The following is a 16,113-nucleotide window of genomic DNA, read 5'->3' as shown; positions in this document are numbered from 1 at the left end:
AGGCATGAAGAATAATGCCTGTATTCTTGTTTTATCATTGTCGAGGACGACGACATGGAAGTGGCCATTCATGATTATCGGAGGATGACAATTTGAACTTCATGCAAGTTGCGCGACAGCATCTCCGATCATAGCCATAGTTGTTTCATGTCGTCCCTCGCTTTGACATAAAAGAGCGCCCAGAGTGGTCTTGTGATGGAGTCTCGCTTCTTGTAAGGATATGGCACTTTGCCCAGCGACTTTCGTATTATGCATACGAAAGCGTCCATCACATCATCTGTGACCATCTCCTTCCCCTCAAGCAGAGTGTATAATTTGTCCCCGTGAAGTCTATGACATGTCATTCTTCCACTACGATGCTGCCGAGGTTAAACGATAACATATATAATTAGACCATATTCGAAATATTTAAATGATATTATCAATTTTCAAATGATATTATATATAATTAAACGTTAAGTAGATAAATTAAATAATAATATATAAACATTTAAACACTATCATAAAAACTTTAAACACTATCGTAAAAACTTTAAACACTAGCATAAAAACTTTAAACTTACCTGTCCATACAGCAGTTGAGGAAGATCCTCATCAACTCCTGCTCGTATTTGTTAAGACGCGATTGGCCAACCCATTTTTTCTTCTTCGAACAAAAGACTTTCGACGACGTCTCGTCCCATTTTTGATTGGCCTTGATCATCTCTCTCGTTGCTCGGTCGGGTCTTCATGGGGACCGTTTGCCGTTGAGCCTTGACGGTGTTTAGCACCAACAGACATCTTCCTTCGATCGCGGGACGACGGCGACGAAAGATCAACCGCAGACACATCCTTACATAGGTTGTTGTTGTTGTGGGATTGTGTCAAAGCTCGATGCAAGGACGATGACAACATCAACCGCAGATATACCCTTACATGCTTATTCTTGTTGTGGGATTGTGTCCTGCTTCGATGCGGTACTGTCGGCCACGGCCACGGCTACGACCACGGCAACAGATTCAACGATCTTCTCAACCGTGGCCACGGCAACATCATCAACGGGAGATACACCCTTAGCTTGTTCTTGTTCTTCAGGGATTGTGTCCATCTTTGATGCCACACTCTCGACAGCCGGTTCCACCGGGTCGGGGATTTCGTTAACAAGAAAGTAAACGATCTTCTTAACCGCGGCCACAGCCACATCATCTACGATGTCCTCAACCGTCATGGCCATGTCATCAATGGCGACAGACTCAGTAACAGCATCAGCCGCCGATGGTGTTGCTATTGTTTCATCGTCAGCCAGTGGTGGAGACAGAGGCAGTATTGTTCTCCTCTTTTTCGCAAGTTTCTTCGAATGTGGTCATCTTGGAATGGCCACCCCGATGATGTCGTTATCGTCAAATTTCGATGCCTCGTTCGTCCCGGGTGCTTCATTTTTTTGGAGGGACGGCGCACTCGATTGTGAACGTACTTCCAGTGCCTCAACACGAGCGACAAGCCGAGGAAACTCGGTCATCAAAATCTGGCACGCCTGCATAAGAGTTGCAGTGACATCTTCACCTAATGTCGTCGGTGGGGCTGCCACGGTCGGAGGGGCTGCCATGGTCAGGGGGCTGCCACAATTAGGGGGACTATCGTTGTCGTGGTAGAGGGGTTGTTGCAATCTAGCGGGGTAGGGGAGGGCTTCTCCGGCGTCGAGGAATACGTGCGCGTGGTGGGCTGGAAGTAGGAGAACAGCATTGAGCGCGCACGATAGAGGCTGCCCTCTCATCCTGCCTTCGAGCAAGTGGTTCCGGAGCAATAGCATCCATCCGTCGGTTGGCCCCAACAAATATTTCTTCTTCAGCATTCGCCGGAACCAGCTCAGGAAACTAACATATGTAAACCAAACAATTTCAGCGAAATCATTCAGTTAAAACATTTCAGACTATATTTAAACAGAGTTTTTATATATTTAAACATTATAGAATATATTTAAATGGAAAACAAAATATTTAAACCTTTATGAATTAATTTTAAACTGTAAATAATAAAGTTAAACGCTAAATAATAAGTTTAAACATTAAAGACCTACGTTAAACATTATCCATGATTTATTACCTCTTTTCCTTCGAGCGATGACAAGCTGGTTTCTACCGTCGCTTGCTTCCGGTAACTGCTTTCACCGTAGCACAACATCCTTGGGATCTTGCCGAAACGGACTTTCTTTCCCGTTCCGGTCAGCTCGTAAAACCATACGTTAAGCGCGACCGAGCACCCCTTAATATACCCTATGTTGGTCTTCTTTCGGGCGCATCTATCTTGCACTCGAGCGGCTGCTTGTACAATGTCCTCCATAAGCCACTTGTGTGTCGCCTACGCCCATGCGTATCGCCCCATGACGAGTAGATCATCGACATAATCAACGATCCAGTTCGGAACCGAGCATGATGTATTTGGGAAGAGGACTGTACTCATGAGGTACACCATCAGGAGTTTGACAAAATTTTCTTCTTCCCCCCTCTGTCGAACAAGTTGCACAAGAGTGCTCTTGATGGAGTCTCTGTGTCTCTGGTAGGTTTTTGACAAATACCTCCCTTCGAGCCGAGCGGGTTTTTATTCTTCTTAAACACATCTGCGTCGCCATCACAACGAAGACCAAGAACGAGGGGCCACATCTTGAGGCTCGAAACTCGCGAAGCTTTCCCCGATCCCCGAATTTATTGATGCGGCCATCGTACCTTTTGCAATAAAAGAATCAAGAAGGGCCCTCTCTTGGTATATAGCTTCCACTCGATGAATCATGCAAACGATGTCCTTCGGATGATCTCCCGATGTCGCGGGATCATGTTATCTTTCAATTCAGCTAAGATCTCCACTACCGGTGTCAAATAGCATCGCCCATTAACTAGGTTGACCGCCATAGCCACAAGCCTGCGACAATAACAACACATTCAACATGCAATATTCACAAATGTTTAAGCGGAAATATAAGATCTTAAACGGTAACCTTCAGTTCTTAAACAGAGATATCAATTGTTAAACAGAGACCTACTTTATTAAACAGAGACAACAATACTTAAACAGAGAAAACAAAATTTAAATTGTAACATCTCATTTCTTAAACGTAAACCTCATTTGTAAAACTGCAACCATATCAAATGAACGGGGAAATGCACATTATAAATATTACACAAATCATAACAATCGAAAAAACTATTTCGATAGTGTATGCATCGAAAAAATGCAAAACAAAACAAAAACCCTAGCGGAGAAATTACCCCTGCAGACTAACAAAACCCCAGTCAGAAATCCCTCAAGACTTCAATATCTTCCAACAAAAACAGGAGCACAAAACAAAACCGAAAAATCTTTCTTTGTAACAAAATAGTTAACATAAAACCATACTCAATACCTTAGATTGCAAACTGATGAAATGCCAACTACTTGCGCGGGACTTCTCCTTCGAGATACCGGTGGAAAGGGAAAAACTGCAATTACAGAGTCTAGCAGTGAGAGACAACTCGAGACGACTTGAAATGGAAAAAGTCGAAGACGCGAGTTGAGAAAAAAAACAAGTAAACGGCTCCGATAGAATTGGTCTCTTGGGGTTACCCCTACGAAACCCCCAACTTCCTCTCATATCGCTGAAAATGGCATGACTCACGACTCCCCATGCAAGGGCATTTTTGTTCATAAAATTTGAAAATCACTCCGTTGACATCCGTTCCATGCTTTGGGGGTTTGAAAAACATAGAGTTAAAAAGGAAGGGGTTTTTGGGGATTGCAAAACTAACAGGGTATTTTTGGCAATTTCCACTTAAAATAACTTGTCTACCATCAAGTTATAATATTTTTTGAAAAAATAATTTTATATTTATTTTTAATAAAAAATACATGGTGTATAAATTTTGAAGACATTAGTGCGGACATTGGCAGTGCCGGCGATGATCAAATTCCATAGGTCTTCCTTGTGCCGACATAGACCATACTGCAATCAAAGGCAGAGAAGAGATTGCCCTAAACAGTGAAGCAACTGTCAACGAGGCCTCTTGTACAAGTGATGTGGATGTCATGTCATTCAGGGCATATTTTAGGGAAAGCTATTCGTTTAGCATTTACTCTTTATCTTTTTGCCTCTGCACTTTGCTCTAGAATTGTTATACCAAAATTATAAAATATTAGTTAAGTGACTGTTATTTGAAAAATTGATGCATATAAAAAATTTGTGCATGTTGTCCACATTGTCAACACATTAAAAAAAAATAAATAAATAAAAAATAAAAAAATAAAAATAAAAAATAAAAATTTGATGCATATCCATTATGAGTCTGTATATGGACAATCATTTTTCTCCATTATTGTTAATGTTTATTGCTTGTCTGTCTGCTATACTCATACAGAATTCCCATGTAAACCAAAACGTGTTGATCTGCAAATGAAAATTTTACACTGAGAGCAATGCAACACATGTTATTCAATGGTTTTATTTGTCTATCTGATAAATCGCAGATCAGAGAACCATTCAAAAATTTGTTCGTCCATATATATACACAAAGTGGATGTCTTTTATCTACAAAATGTACATTGTATAAATCCCTAAAAGAAAATAAAATGTCTGCATGCCATTTTGTCATCGGTGTTCTTTTCTTTGGTGTCATCTTTTTTTCTTCGCTGCTTGACTTGCAGGAACATGTAATCTTTTTATAGAGAAGTTCTACTCTTCTTGTTTCCCTGTCAAATCCTCGGATGCATACAGTTCCTGCAAATTTCCAGTACGTTAATCTATAATTGTTTTTCATTGGTATCTTTGACAAACAAATGAGATAATAAAAAAATGTCTAAAAGTCAGTGCATTGGATATCTATTAAGTTAGTTGTGCCATAGCATACCTTGACCCATGCAGAATTGTATCTCTTCCATTGTTAGACCTAACAGAAAAAAGTTTAACTATAAGCATTGTCACGTAAAAAATCAAAGTAAGTTTCTCCTTAATAGAGATGAGCATGCATATATTACAACCTCGGAAAATTGTTGAAATGCCGGTTCCAAAATAACAAATTTTTCTTGGGAGGTTCCATAACCAATTCCTAGGAACAACAATCGGGTCTTTACTGGACTTGTTATCAGCAAAAACCTACATGTGACAGAGCAATGGGGATTTCTTAACAGTTGCCATTATTGATATTTTTCCCCCTAATTGAGTTTATTAAGGGAAAATAACAAAAAAGTTAAAATTATTGAAAGAAAAAACATAACTAAACTATTTACCTCATTGACTTGAAAATAAGTTCCATTTAGTGGGAATCTCCCTCTCATTGCTGTTCTGCAAGGTATCTACAAATGGTGATTTATTTTTCTATCAGAACACATGTATCATTTTTACAAATTTAAAAATTAGTTAAAGAACTAGGCAAAGATGATTTCATGTCTTTTCTCTTCAATTTTAAGTGCATACACTTCAAAGAAGTTTGAAGATAAAAAGAATTAAGCATATGCTTCAATCCCAAAAGCAATTTGAACATACCCTTATAACATTATTAATGAAAACAAGACAATTAGTTTAAGAATTTGTTCTTATGAGGGTCAAGAAAAACCACTTCCAGGTTAAGATACGGCTTTCAGATTAATCTCTAGGGGAAAGGGCAGACTTGAATAGAAATTTACCAAAATTTCATTCATATATGAATATGATCTATACAGTTAAATGATATTTACATCATAAATGGAAAAGAATCGATAGAACCAAAAAAAAGTATCAGAATGGATGAATTATCTTTATTGAAGCATACAAAAAGGAAACGAAAGACGGAAATATATCATGAACTACTGAGCACTTGCTTAAGAAGAAGAAATAGGAATCTTTAGCTAATATCATGGGATATATAAAAGTCTTGAATTCATCACCTATGTAATAACTATAAGGTCTGCCACGCTCACATTTCATCTAATTAATAAGATTTTAACTACTTCCAATACAATTCCATTCAATTTCATAAGTCTATGCTTTAAATTTATTACCCTATATGACTTCAGGGCAGCAGAATCTATTAGACAAACAAGGATACATTTCTTTTTATATCTGTGTACAATAGATGAGTTGTCTATGTTTGTAAGCTGTTACTTATATAATTTATATGATCTAATATAGGTAATAAAGCATCTCTCTCTTGTAACCTATATGCATTCAGGGCTTGCCCTCTAAGATACTTATAATCAGTGACTAGGAAAATTGTGCTATATGACTCACCAGAAGTGTGCCTCTAACTGTTTCTGATTTTGCTTCCCGTAAACCGTTGCATCGAAAGCAAGCCATGTTGTTGCAGAGTTCATCAAATCCTTGAAAGCTACAGTGATTTATGGGTGGCTCGCTTGATTCTGCGTTTTCACCTAGTATAGTAGCATTGAAGTAAATCAAGAGTATTTTGAAGCATGATCCAACAGTTAAAGTAGTTGATTTCATAAAAGCTCGCCTGGTTTCCATATAGCAAATAGGTACCGATATTCATCATTTTCCTCTTGTTCATCCATCTGCAAGCCATTTAAAATGCAAATCCAATGATTGATTAAACATAAAAACTTTATTTATCTGAATTGGCAAAAAACGTACTCCTTCTAGTAGAGGGTGATTGCCTGGGAGCTCATAGCGTGGAAACATGGTAAAATTTAGCATTGTATGATTATTAGCATAAACCAAGGATTCAAATTCTTCATTATGATGGCTATAGCTAACTTCTAGTTTTTGTTGTTTATATTCAAATTATTTGCATGTAAATACACACATAATGCTTTGTTCGAATTTGTGTGTACTCTTTAATGCCGCATCAAGAAGGAAACAAAATGGTGCAACAATCAGGCGGTAGATTTGAATTCCCATCATCTTGAGGTTCAATACTGTTTAGCCTGGCTAAAATAGCGGTGTCAGCTTAGGAGAACTTAGCAAAGCTGAGTGCCTCTTACCTTTTCTACTGAGGACCTCAAGTTCCATGTTATGTAAGTTGGTTCCTTTAAATAGCTCAATTTCTCTGTTGAAATAAAACATGAAAAATATTGAACTCCAATTCTATGGTGAAATTCATTCATCAGGACAAACACTGTGTTAGAGAAAATTTCACATAAGGAACAGAAAATTTGACTATATGTGAGCAGTTCCCTACCTAGTGAGCATAACATTCTTTTTCTAGGCACATCATGGTCCAACTGCTCCCTGGCATCTCTCCAACTCTCTTTCACAACTCTCATCATCCTTAAATCAAGAAGTTGTCAGTATTTTAGTATTAAATGTTAAATGTCACAGGAGTGACTCCGTATATGCGTACAAATTCTTTTAGTAATGAGAAATCTGAAACGACAAAATGATGAAATACCTTGCTAATCAAAAAGACCAAATGATTCAATTGTTTCAACTCAAGCTACTAACCTGAGCAAGCTTTCCTTCAAGGACATTGTAAAGCTAGAAAAATACAATATCAAATGTCAGATATGATTCAATTAAACATGAAACCAGAAATGGAGATAGTAAGTTAAACAGGGCATTGTCCTGCCTACCTGATTGCGCAAATGAGACTTCAGTTATAGTAGCATGTCACGTTCTCCTTCTTGATTGAATTCTTGAAACCTAATCCCAGAAGGAATCCATTACATAATCCATGTACATGGATGATAAGCATAAGGACAACCCTATAAAAAGAATTTATAATCATACTGTCAAAATAACGCATGCCACTTACACTCTAAGTTGCTCCAACAGTCTTTTATTTTCCAGGGCAAATTGAGTTAACTCTGGGTTCCTATCTATTCTTTCTCGCAATAACTTATTCTCTTCAGAAAGGGAAATTTTTTCCTCCATGAGATATCCATCAGAAGATAACAAGTCAGTCAGCAAGCATTTCCAGTCTTTTAATTTTTCTCCTCTCGGAATCTCAACATGGCTTTGATATGTTGGGCATCATCTCTTCCCTTTGGTGGATCTACAAGCATTATAGAAGCTAAAGATCATTCACGGGATACGAAACACAGTGGAATTAGAGTTTTGTAAGATACCACAATTTCTACACATTGATAGTCCTTTCCAAATCCACTGAAATTACTTGTGCATGAAATAAAAAGTAAGAAGTCAATGAAAAGCAGTAAATACCAGTCTGTTCATGTGCTCAATTTCAGCTTCTAATCTCCTTACTGTAGCCTCTACCATTTTCTCTCTTCGTAAAGAGCCAATTAAAGCAGTTTCCAGGAATTCAATCTGTCTTTGAAGGAAGGATTAACAGTTGAATTTCTTGTGTAAAAAGATTGCATGCCCACCAAAAATTCATTGAAAGAAATTAGAGGACACCTTTTCATTTAGGAGGCTGGGATCTTTGAGAGCATCAGGGTTACCATTTTGAGAAGAACCATGATCATCATGACAATCATGCAAATTGACTTGCTCAAGACTCGTAGATAAAGGACCCGGGAACCTCTGGATATTCTGATGCTTGATGAGAAAGACCACCTGATCCTGTTTGAAGTAGAAAAACAAGCTTGTTCATCTCAATGAAAACTAGTGCAAAACCAGAAAGACTTCTCGATATGTTTTTAAACCTTCAGTTTTTGTATTTGTTGCTGTAAAGCCATTACATCTCCTGAAGCATCTTCATTCACTTTAGCCTGGATGAGATAAGATATGCAAATCAAAAACTCTACTAAAGAGATGTAACAGGTTGCTTATCTGCTTGATAAGTTCTAAGAAAATATCTTGGAAAGGTGCATCGCTCAGTTTACATTGTTCTGTATTAGCTTGGCACGTTGGGCAAACTTTAAAGTGCTCAGTGTTTCACCCGCCGAGCTGCATGATTAAATAATTTCGTTGATTAGCAACATAATATCAAATACAGTTTAAAACTGGAAGAATAGTAATTTGGAGAAGTACACTGAGAGTTAAAGAGAGAAAAAGACCAGATTGATGGGCTGACAGTTGCTATAATTGTTGTTTTAGAATTTCCACCGAGGGAATCCTGAGATAAGATGCAAAGCATCATTTTAGTCTTCGTAAATGACAAAAGTTACAGAGTGAAACATGATTGTGTTGCGTCAATAAACATGTCACGGCTGGTTCCAACCTGAAGAAGAAAAGTGAGCTTAGAATCCCTGTAAGGAACATGACGATTTTTCCCATTTGCTACATCGACCAGCGTCATTATTACTAGTCTGGGAAATAACAGGACAAATGAATCAGTTTAAATTTAATAAATTCAGTTTTAAATGATGACAAATTGCTTGTTAGTGTCACTTTCTCATGATACTGGTCAGCAAAGATTCCTGATAAAACCTTACAACCTCATGTCCACAAGTAAAAGTGTAAAACCATTTAACAATGCAGAGAGATGTTTGAGCATATGGTCTATTATGATACTTCCTGGTACTCAGAAATTTTACCCAAGAGTTGATAAGGATCTATTGATATTTGCAGCTTCCTTCAAACGCTCTCCTTCTGCACCAGAGCTTTTCTGCCTAATCAAGGTTAATTTGTTAAGTATACTACAAGCAGAGATCTTGAATATAAGAATATTAGAATTGCAGAAGCAACCTCTGGAACCAGCAAGGTCCACTAAATTCAGCTGTCCATATCGAAGGTGTAGCAATGAGTCTTTCTCCCATCGGCTCTCAATGATGCAGGTGAAAACACAGTGGGAGCGACTGCTCTCACTATTCATGCGGGTTGCCGCAATTTTTCTATTTGCAGCTCCCTGGCAAGTTACAGAAATATTAAGTATCAGGTCACTCTTCATAATAGTAGTAGCAGAATAGGCAATGTTACTTGAGGAGAAGTAAAGAAAACCTTTAGAAGAAGTTCAAGGACATCCTTGACAGAAGATACTTCGCATTCCTTGAGATTTTCAACATAGACACCTTTCTTCATGTCTTCTCTCAGCTATGGCATGGAAGTGAACATTTAAAAAATAAAAATAAAAAAATAAAAAAAAATAGATGAATTCATGAACTGAAGAATGGATAGGCCATGGTAATCAATTAACCTGCAGATTGGTAGATGATGGTTCAAGGAGATCTGTTATCTGCTCATTGTAGATCTCGAGGAAGGAACACTTACAACTATACTTCAGCTGCTCATCATTTCTAGCCCCCTCTTCCTGTATTGCAAATAAAGACTTCAAAACTAACTGGAAGAAGCTTATGTTTCAGGTGTAGCATCATCAATAGAACCCACCTGCTTTATTCTCATGAATAGATACTCGAAGATTCGAGGAGTCATCCCACAATCCTCACTGAGCATATTGTCCATCTCATGAAAATCCCCCATCATAGTATATGTCTTTCCGCTGCCAGTCTGCAGAAAACATTTAACAGTCATAATGGAACTGCTACATACCATCCTAGAAATAGAAAAAGGAGCCATGGATGGACCTACTTGACCATATGCAAACATACAGCTATTATATCCTGACATGCAATTCTCAACCATTGGCAGTCCAACAACTCTGAAGAGCTTCTCCTGTTTAACACATAGCAACACATATCCATTTGGTCAGGCTATAAGTTTGAAGAGAATCGTCCATCACAACAATATAGCACCCATAGTTCAGTACCTGAGAAATGGTCTCGCATGCTACATGATCAAATGTAAATCTGGTATCGGGATGCCCTGTCCATGCCACTGTCTGCGAGCTCTCCTGCACCAAGCATCTGGTGTTACCTTGGGAGCCCAACTCAGCACTGTTAATTGGCCGAACTCTTATCAAAATCTGCAGCAATAATCCATTATATGATAAATGAAAGCATTAACTCATGTAGCGTACTTAAATTGCACTGAAGTACAACCATAATCCTCAAAAAAGGAACCATTTTTTTTCGAGAGTTCACTAGCAATTATTGTAACACAGTGCATTGACATACAGCCAAAAAAAAAGGTTCCTTTTTTGCAAGAGAACATTAGTTAATTGAATGAAATCCTAATAAAAATCTCAACTTTCTCAGCAGAACGCATGGAGTCATAACTCAGCAGGAAGAGAAAGAAAGCACAAACCTGCACGTTGTGATCGTTCCAGAAGGAGGGGTCTTCACTGAGCTCAAAATGCGGGACGTGAACCGGCATTAAAGCTTTGGAATCGATTATCCCTCTCGGAGTCCGGCACAAGCTACCCTTATCCCTTGCCACCACTCCCTGATGAGAATGCCCGCCATTACTAGTTCCCGAGCTCAAATTCCCCAACATGAGCCTGGAAAACGACTTCCGCCGGAGTGGCCGGCGCAGATCTGGGTGTCAGAGAGGTCTGGAAGGGGTCCTGGATGGAGATTAGAGGGATCTGAAAGGTGGGAGAGGAAGGGAGTCTCTAGTGTTCTTGCCATCATTCTCGATGCTTTCAATGGCCTTTGGTCTGGAGCTGGTTCGCTTGGAGGTGGAGAACATCATGGTGGAGATGATTCCGATCAAGAATCGAGATGGAACCCTAGAAAACCGAAGGCATTGGAGAGGAGAGACGGCGAGAGTCCGCCATTGTTGGTGTAGAGAGGGAGAGAGAAAGAGTGGTCAGTGACTGCGCTCGAATTCAAATTTGAAGTGAGTGAAGAAATGGTCGTTTAATAATAATTGAGCCTTTGATGAATATATAGTTTATATATATATATATATATATAAATTATATAATTTTTTTATTTTGATAAAAATGAATTATATTTAATTAGATATTTGGAAGCAGCAGCTTCAATGGAAAAAAAATGTATTATTTTTTAATTAAAAATTCTGGCATGGGGAATAAAAATTGTTTTGGTGAATTTTTTTTAGTGAAAATTGCCAAAAAACCATTTAAGTTTCTAGAAAATCGCTAAAACACCCTCGAGCTTTTGAATACCCAAAAATCCCTCCTTTAAACTCCTATGTTTTTCAAACCCCAAACCCCTGAGAATGGATGAACGGAGTGAGTTTCAAAATTTTTTGACTAAAATGCCTCTTACATGGGAGTCAGGTACGCAGCCCATCCTCAGCGATTTGGAGAGTGAGGTGAGTGGTTTTTTCGGGAGGTAACCCGGGAGACCAATTTATTAGTAGCCGCCATCTTGCTTTTTTCTCAACTCACGCCTTCACTGCTCCATTTTCGGCCTCCTCGAGTTGTCTCTACTCGCAAGCCTCTAAATTTGCAGCTTTTTTTCCTTTCCACCCAGATCTCAAAGGAGAAGTCACCCGCAAGAACTACTTGGCATTTCACTCGCTTTGAAATCTAAGGTATTGAGTATGGATTTATGTTAACGCTGCATACAAAGAAAGATTTTTTCGGTTTTTGTTTTATGCTCCTGCTTTTTGTTGGAAGATATCAAGTCCTGCAGGGGATTTCTACCGTGTTTTGTTAGTCTGAGGAGATTTCTACTGGGTTTTGTTTTGTTTTGTATTTTCAGATGTATACACCATCGAAATAGTTTTTTCGATTATTATGATTTCGATGTAATATTTATAACGTACATTTCCCTTCGCTTGATATGGTTGTAGTTTTACAAAGGAGGTTGACGTTTAAGAAATTAGATGTTAGACTTTAAAATTTGTTGTCTCTGCTTTTAAGTATTCTCGCCTCGTTTAACAAAATGGGTCTCTGCTAACATTTTATATCATCGCTTTAATAATCGAGAGTTTACCGCTTAAAACCTTATATTTCCGCTTAAACTTTTTGTCAATACTGCATGTTGAATGTGTTGTTATTGTCAGCAGTTTGTGATTGACATGGCGGTCAACCTAGTTAATGGGCGATGCTATTTGACACCGGCTGTGGAGACCTTAGTCAATTGAAGATAACATGACCCCCTCGACCTGGGAGGTTATTCAAGGACACTCGCTTGTGCTGCTCATCGAGCTGGAAGTTATATACCAAGAGAGGGCCCTTCTTGATTCTCTTTCGCAAAGGTACGATGGTCGCACTCAATAAATTCAGGGATCGGGAAAAGTCTGCGAGTTTCAGCACCTCAAGATGTGGCCCTCGTTCTTGGTCTCGCGCTGCGATGGCGACGCAGCTGGTCATGTCGAAGAAGAAAAACCGTGCCGGCGTCAAGGGCTGGTATCTATCAAAGACCTACGAGAGACAGAGACTCCATCAAGAGCACTCAGTGCGAACTTGTTCGACAGAGGGGAGAAGAAGATAATTTTGTCAAACTCCCCGATGGTGTACTCATGGGGACGACCCTCTTCCCAAATACATCATGCTCGCTCCGAACTCGGATCGTTGATTACGCCAATGATATACTCAGCCCATGGGCGATACGCATGTGCGCAGGCGAGCGTTATGCAAGTGGCTTATGGAGGATATTCCACAAGCGACCGCCGAGCGCAAGATAGATCGCACGGGAAGTAAGACCAACACAGGAGACATTAAGGGTTGCTCTGTCAGCGCTTAACGTCCCTGGTTTTACGAGATGACCGAACGGGAAGAAAGTCCGCTTCGGCAAGATCCCTAAGGATGTTGTGCTACTGTGAAAGTACTTACCGAAGCAAGCTGACGGTAGAAACGAGCTTGTCATCGCTCGATGGAAAAGAGGTAATAAATCATGGACAATGTTTAACATAAGTCTTTAATGTTTAAATATTTTTATTTAGCGCTTAACTTTAGTATTTACCGTTTAAAACTTATTCATACCGGTTTAAATATTTTGTTCTCCGCTTTAATTATATTCTATAACGCTTAAATATATAAACACTGCTTAAATATAGTTTTTATAGTTTAAAATGAATGATTTCGCTGAAATTGTTTGGTTTACATATGTTAGTTTCCCCGAGATGATTCCGCTGAATCGTCAAGAAGAAATATTTGTTTGGGCCAACCGACGGATGGATGCCATCGCTCCCGAACCACTTGCTCAAGGCGGGACGAGGATGCGACCCTCTATCGCGGCGCTACTGGACGCCGCTTTCTCCTACTTCCACTCCATCACGCTACGACGCATTCCTCGATGCCGAGAAGCCCTCCCCTACCACGTGCAGTTTGCAACAACCCCCTACCACGTACAACGACGCCCCCGATTGTGGCGACCGACCGTGCGGACTCGACAGCGCAGCTCCACCAGATGATATTAGGCGAAGATGTCACGAAAGAACTCTTTACGCAGCACGCGGATATTGATGACCGAGTTTCTCGACTTGTCGCCGATTGAGGCACGGAAGGACATTCACAACCCGAGCTGCGCCATCCCTCGAAAGAACTCGAAGCACCTGGACGAACGAGACGCTGGAATTTGAGCGACGAGCGATATCATCGGGAATGTCATTCCAAAGGCGCCACATTCGAAGAGACTTGCGAAAAAGATGAGAAACAATATCGCCTCGTCTCCACCGCCCGGACGACGATGAAATAATAAGCAACACCATCGGCGGCGACGTCGTTGTCGAGAAGGACATCGTAGATGATGTCGTTGCCGCCGCTGAGAAGGTCGCTGACTCGCTTCAACGAAAATCCTCGACCCGGTGGAACCTAGCCGCAGATCAGCGGCATCAAAAGATGGACACAATCCCTCAAGATCAAGAACAAGTTAAGGGGCGTGTCTCCAAACGATGCTCGCTGTCGTGGCCACGGGCTGAGAAGATCGTCGAATCCGATCCTGCCGCTGGCCGCCGCGTCAGTCGCCGATAGTCATCACAGCCGCAGTGACACAATCCCACCACAACAAGAACCATGTAAGGATGTGTCTCGGTTGATGCTCGCCGTCGTCGTCCCTCAAGATCGGGCCGTACACAATCCCACAACAAGAACAACCATGTAAGGACGTGTTCTGCAGCTGATGCTCGCCGCCATCGTCTCCCCGCATCGAAGGAAGATCGTCGAAGACCCCCGACCGAGCAACGAGAGAGATGATCAAGGCCAATCAAAAATTGGACCGACGGCTCGGAAAGCTTTTTATTCGAAGAAGAAGAAATGGGGCTGGCCTCGAGTCGTTTTAACAAACATCGAGCGTGGAGTTGATGAGGATCTTCCTCAACTGCTCTATGGACGGGTAAGTGTAAAGTTTTTATGATATTGTTTAAAGGTTTTATTATAGTGTTTAACTATTACCTAATAGTGTTTAATACCTTTATGTTATCATTTAATTTGTCTACTTAACGCTTTAATTATATATAATATCATGTAACAATTGATAATATCATTTAAATATTTACAATATGGTCTTTATTATATTTGTTATCGTTTAACTCAAGACTGTCGTGTGGAAGAATGACGTCTGTCGACCACACGCGACAAAATTATACACGCTGCTTGAGGGGAAGGAGATGGTCACCTGATGATGTGATGGACGCTTTAGTATGCCTAATACAAAAGTCGCGAGCAAAGAGCCATATCCTTACAAGAAGCGCCTCCCATCACCGATGACCGCCATGCTGTTTATGTCAAAGCGAGGACGACGCACATGACACAATTATGGCTATGATCGGGGATGTTGTGCGCAAACTGCATGAAATTCAAATTGTCATCCTCCCGATAATCATGAATGGCCACTTCCATGTCGTCATCCTAGACAATGATAAACAAGAATACAGGCATTATTCTTCATGTCCCGGGTACGATAAGGACGCGTTGGACATGGTAAGTTCTTTAATTATGTCCGATTAATATCTGTGTGGTATTTAAATCGGTATTCTAATCTCGACTTGCATATCTCGACAGCGGAATCTATTCGACATTTGTGTCGATATGGAGTTCTGCGAGTCGTGCAAAAGGCAAAGTACCCACTGCATGTACGATATAGAAAACCCCACGCCAAAAACAAGGAAGCGTCGATTGCGCCCGTCTACGTCATGCGGTTTATCGAGCAATTACTTTGGGGTGAGAAGTTACGGCCACATGCAGACTGAGCGTTCCTTACCTCGCATTAAGGTATGTTACCCGCGATACTTAAGGAGGGGAGGGCGGCAGGCGTCCGATAAAGGGGGTCGTCACAGCGGGTTAAATTTTTTGTTTTTGAAGAACATGTCCTGTATATCTGAATGTCAATTTTGTTTTCGAATGTAAATCTGGACAAATTCAATTCATTGTTTTCGTGTTCAAGAGCATGACTTGATATATCTTAATGTAAATTTTTGTTTGTTTTTGAATTGTAAAGCGTGTTAAATTCCAATCGGCTTTCATTTCATTGTTTAATTTACGTTTCTAATTGTGTGCATTTCACTTTCATTGTTTTAAATAT

The 16,113-nt window shown here is 40.0% G+C and overlaps 2 protein-coding genes across 2 annotated transcripts; both read right to left on the bottom strand.

Annotated features, from left to right (window-relative positions):
* Positions 1–4,356: 4,356 nt before the first annotated feature.
* LOC120264703 (DNA glycosylase/AP lyase ROS1) lies at positions 4,357–6,602 on the bottom strand. The gene is made up of 8 exons (XM_039272524.1): positions 6,572–6,602; positions 6,435–6,492; positions 6,212–6,351; positions 5,233–5,298; positions 4,984–5,098; positions 4,854–4,892; positions 4,645–4,723; positions 4,357–4,393 (listed from the first exon to the last, which is right to left on the bottom strand). Exons 2-8 carry the CDS (start codon positions 6,490–6,492, stop codon positions 4,357–4,359), a joined length of 534 nt encoding a protein of 177 aa, XP_039128458.1. The 5' UTR covers positions 6,572–6,602.
* Positions 6,603–7,533: 931 nt separating this feature from the next.
* LOC120264702 (kinesin-like protein KIN-12E) lies at positions 7,534–11,170 on the bottom strand. The gene is made up of 17 exons (XM_039272523.1): positions 10,982–11,170; positions 10,545–10,700; positions 10,367–10,450; positions 10,166–10,285; positions 9,975–10,088; positions 9,779–9,871; positions 9,529–9,686; positions 9,376–9,453; positions 9,060–9,147; positions 8,896–8,954; positions 8,722–8,785; positions 8,542–8,607; positions 8,294–8,458; positions 8,099–8,203; positions 7,889–7,931; positions 7,692–7,857; positions 7,534–7,579 (listed from the first exon to the last, which is right to left on the bottom strand). Exons 1-17 carry the CDS (start codon positions 11,168–11,170, stop codon positions 7,534–7,536), a joined length of 1,794 nt encoding a protein of 597 aa, XP_039128457.1.
* Between the last annotated feature and the right edge of the window lie 4,943 nt (positions 11,171–16,113).

This window comes from Dioscorea cayenensis, chromosome 7 (genome assembly GCF_009730915.1).
Source record: "Dioscorea cayenensis subsp. rotundata cultivar TDr96_F1 chromosome 7, TDr96_F1_v2_PseudoChromosome.rev07_lg8_w22 25.fasta, whole genome shotgun sequence".
NCBI classification, from domain to species: Eukaryota; Viridiplantae; Streptophyta; class Magnoliopsida; order Dioscoreales; family Dioscoreaceae; genus Dioscorea; species Dioscorea cayenensis.
This window is presented reverse-complemented; position numbering and strand designations above follow the sequence as displayed.

Bases quoted from the DNA above. Each gene is read 5' to 3' on its own strand.
- LOC120264703 (XM_039272524.1), bottom strand. From the start codon at position 6,492: ATGGATGAACAAGAGGAAAATGATGAATATCGGTACCTATTTGCTATA. The intron at 5,099-5,232 runs GTAAATAGTTTA...TGTCACATGTAG, and splicing joins CTTATTTTCAAGTCAATGAG to GTTTTTGCTGATAACAAGTC. The intron at 4,724-4,853 runs GTATGCTATGGC...GGAAATTTGCAG, and splicing joins ACAATTCTGCATGGGTCAAG to GAACTGTATGCATCCGAGGA.
- LOC120264702 (XM_039272523.1), bottom strand. From the start codon at position 11,170: ATGTTGGGGAATTTGAGCTCGGGAACTAGTAATGGCGGGCATTCTCAT. The intron at 10,701-10,981 runs GTTTGTGCTTTC...TTATTGCTGCAG, and splicing joins GGAACGATCACAACGTGCAG to ATTTTGATAAGAGTTCGGCC. The intron at 9,454-9,528 runs AGGTTGCTTCTG...ATTAACCTTGAT, and splicing joins GTGGACCTTGCTGGTTCCAG to TAGGCAGAAAAGCTCTGGTG.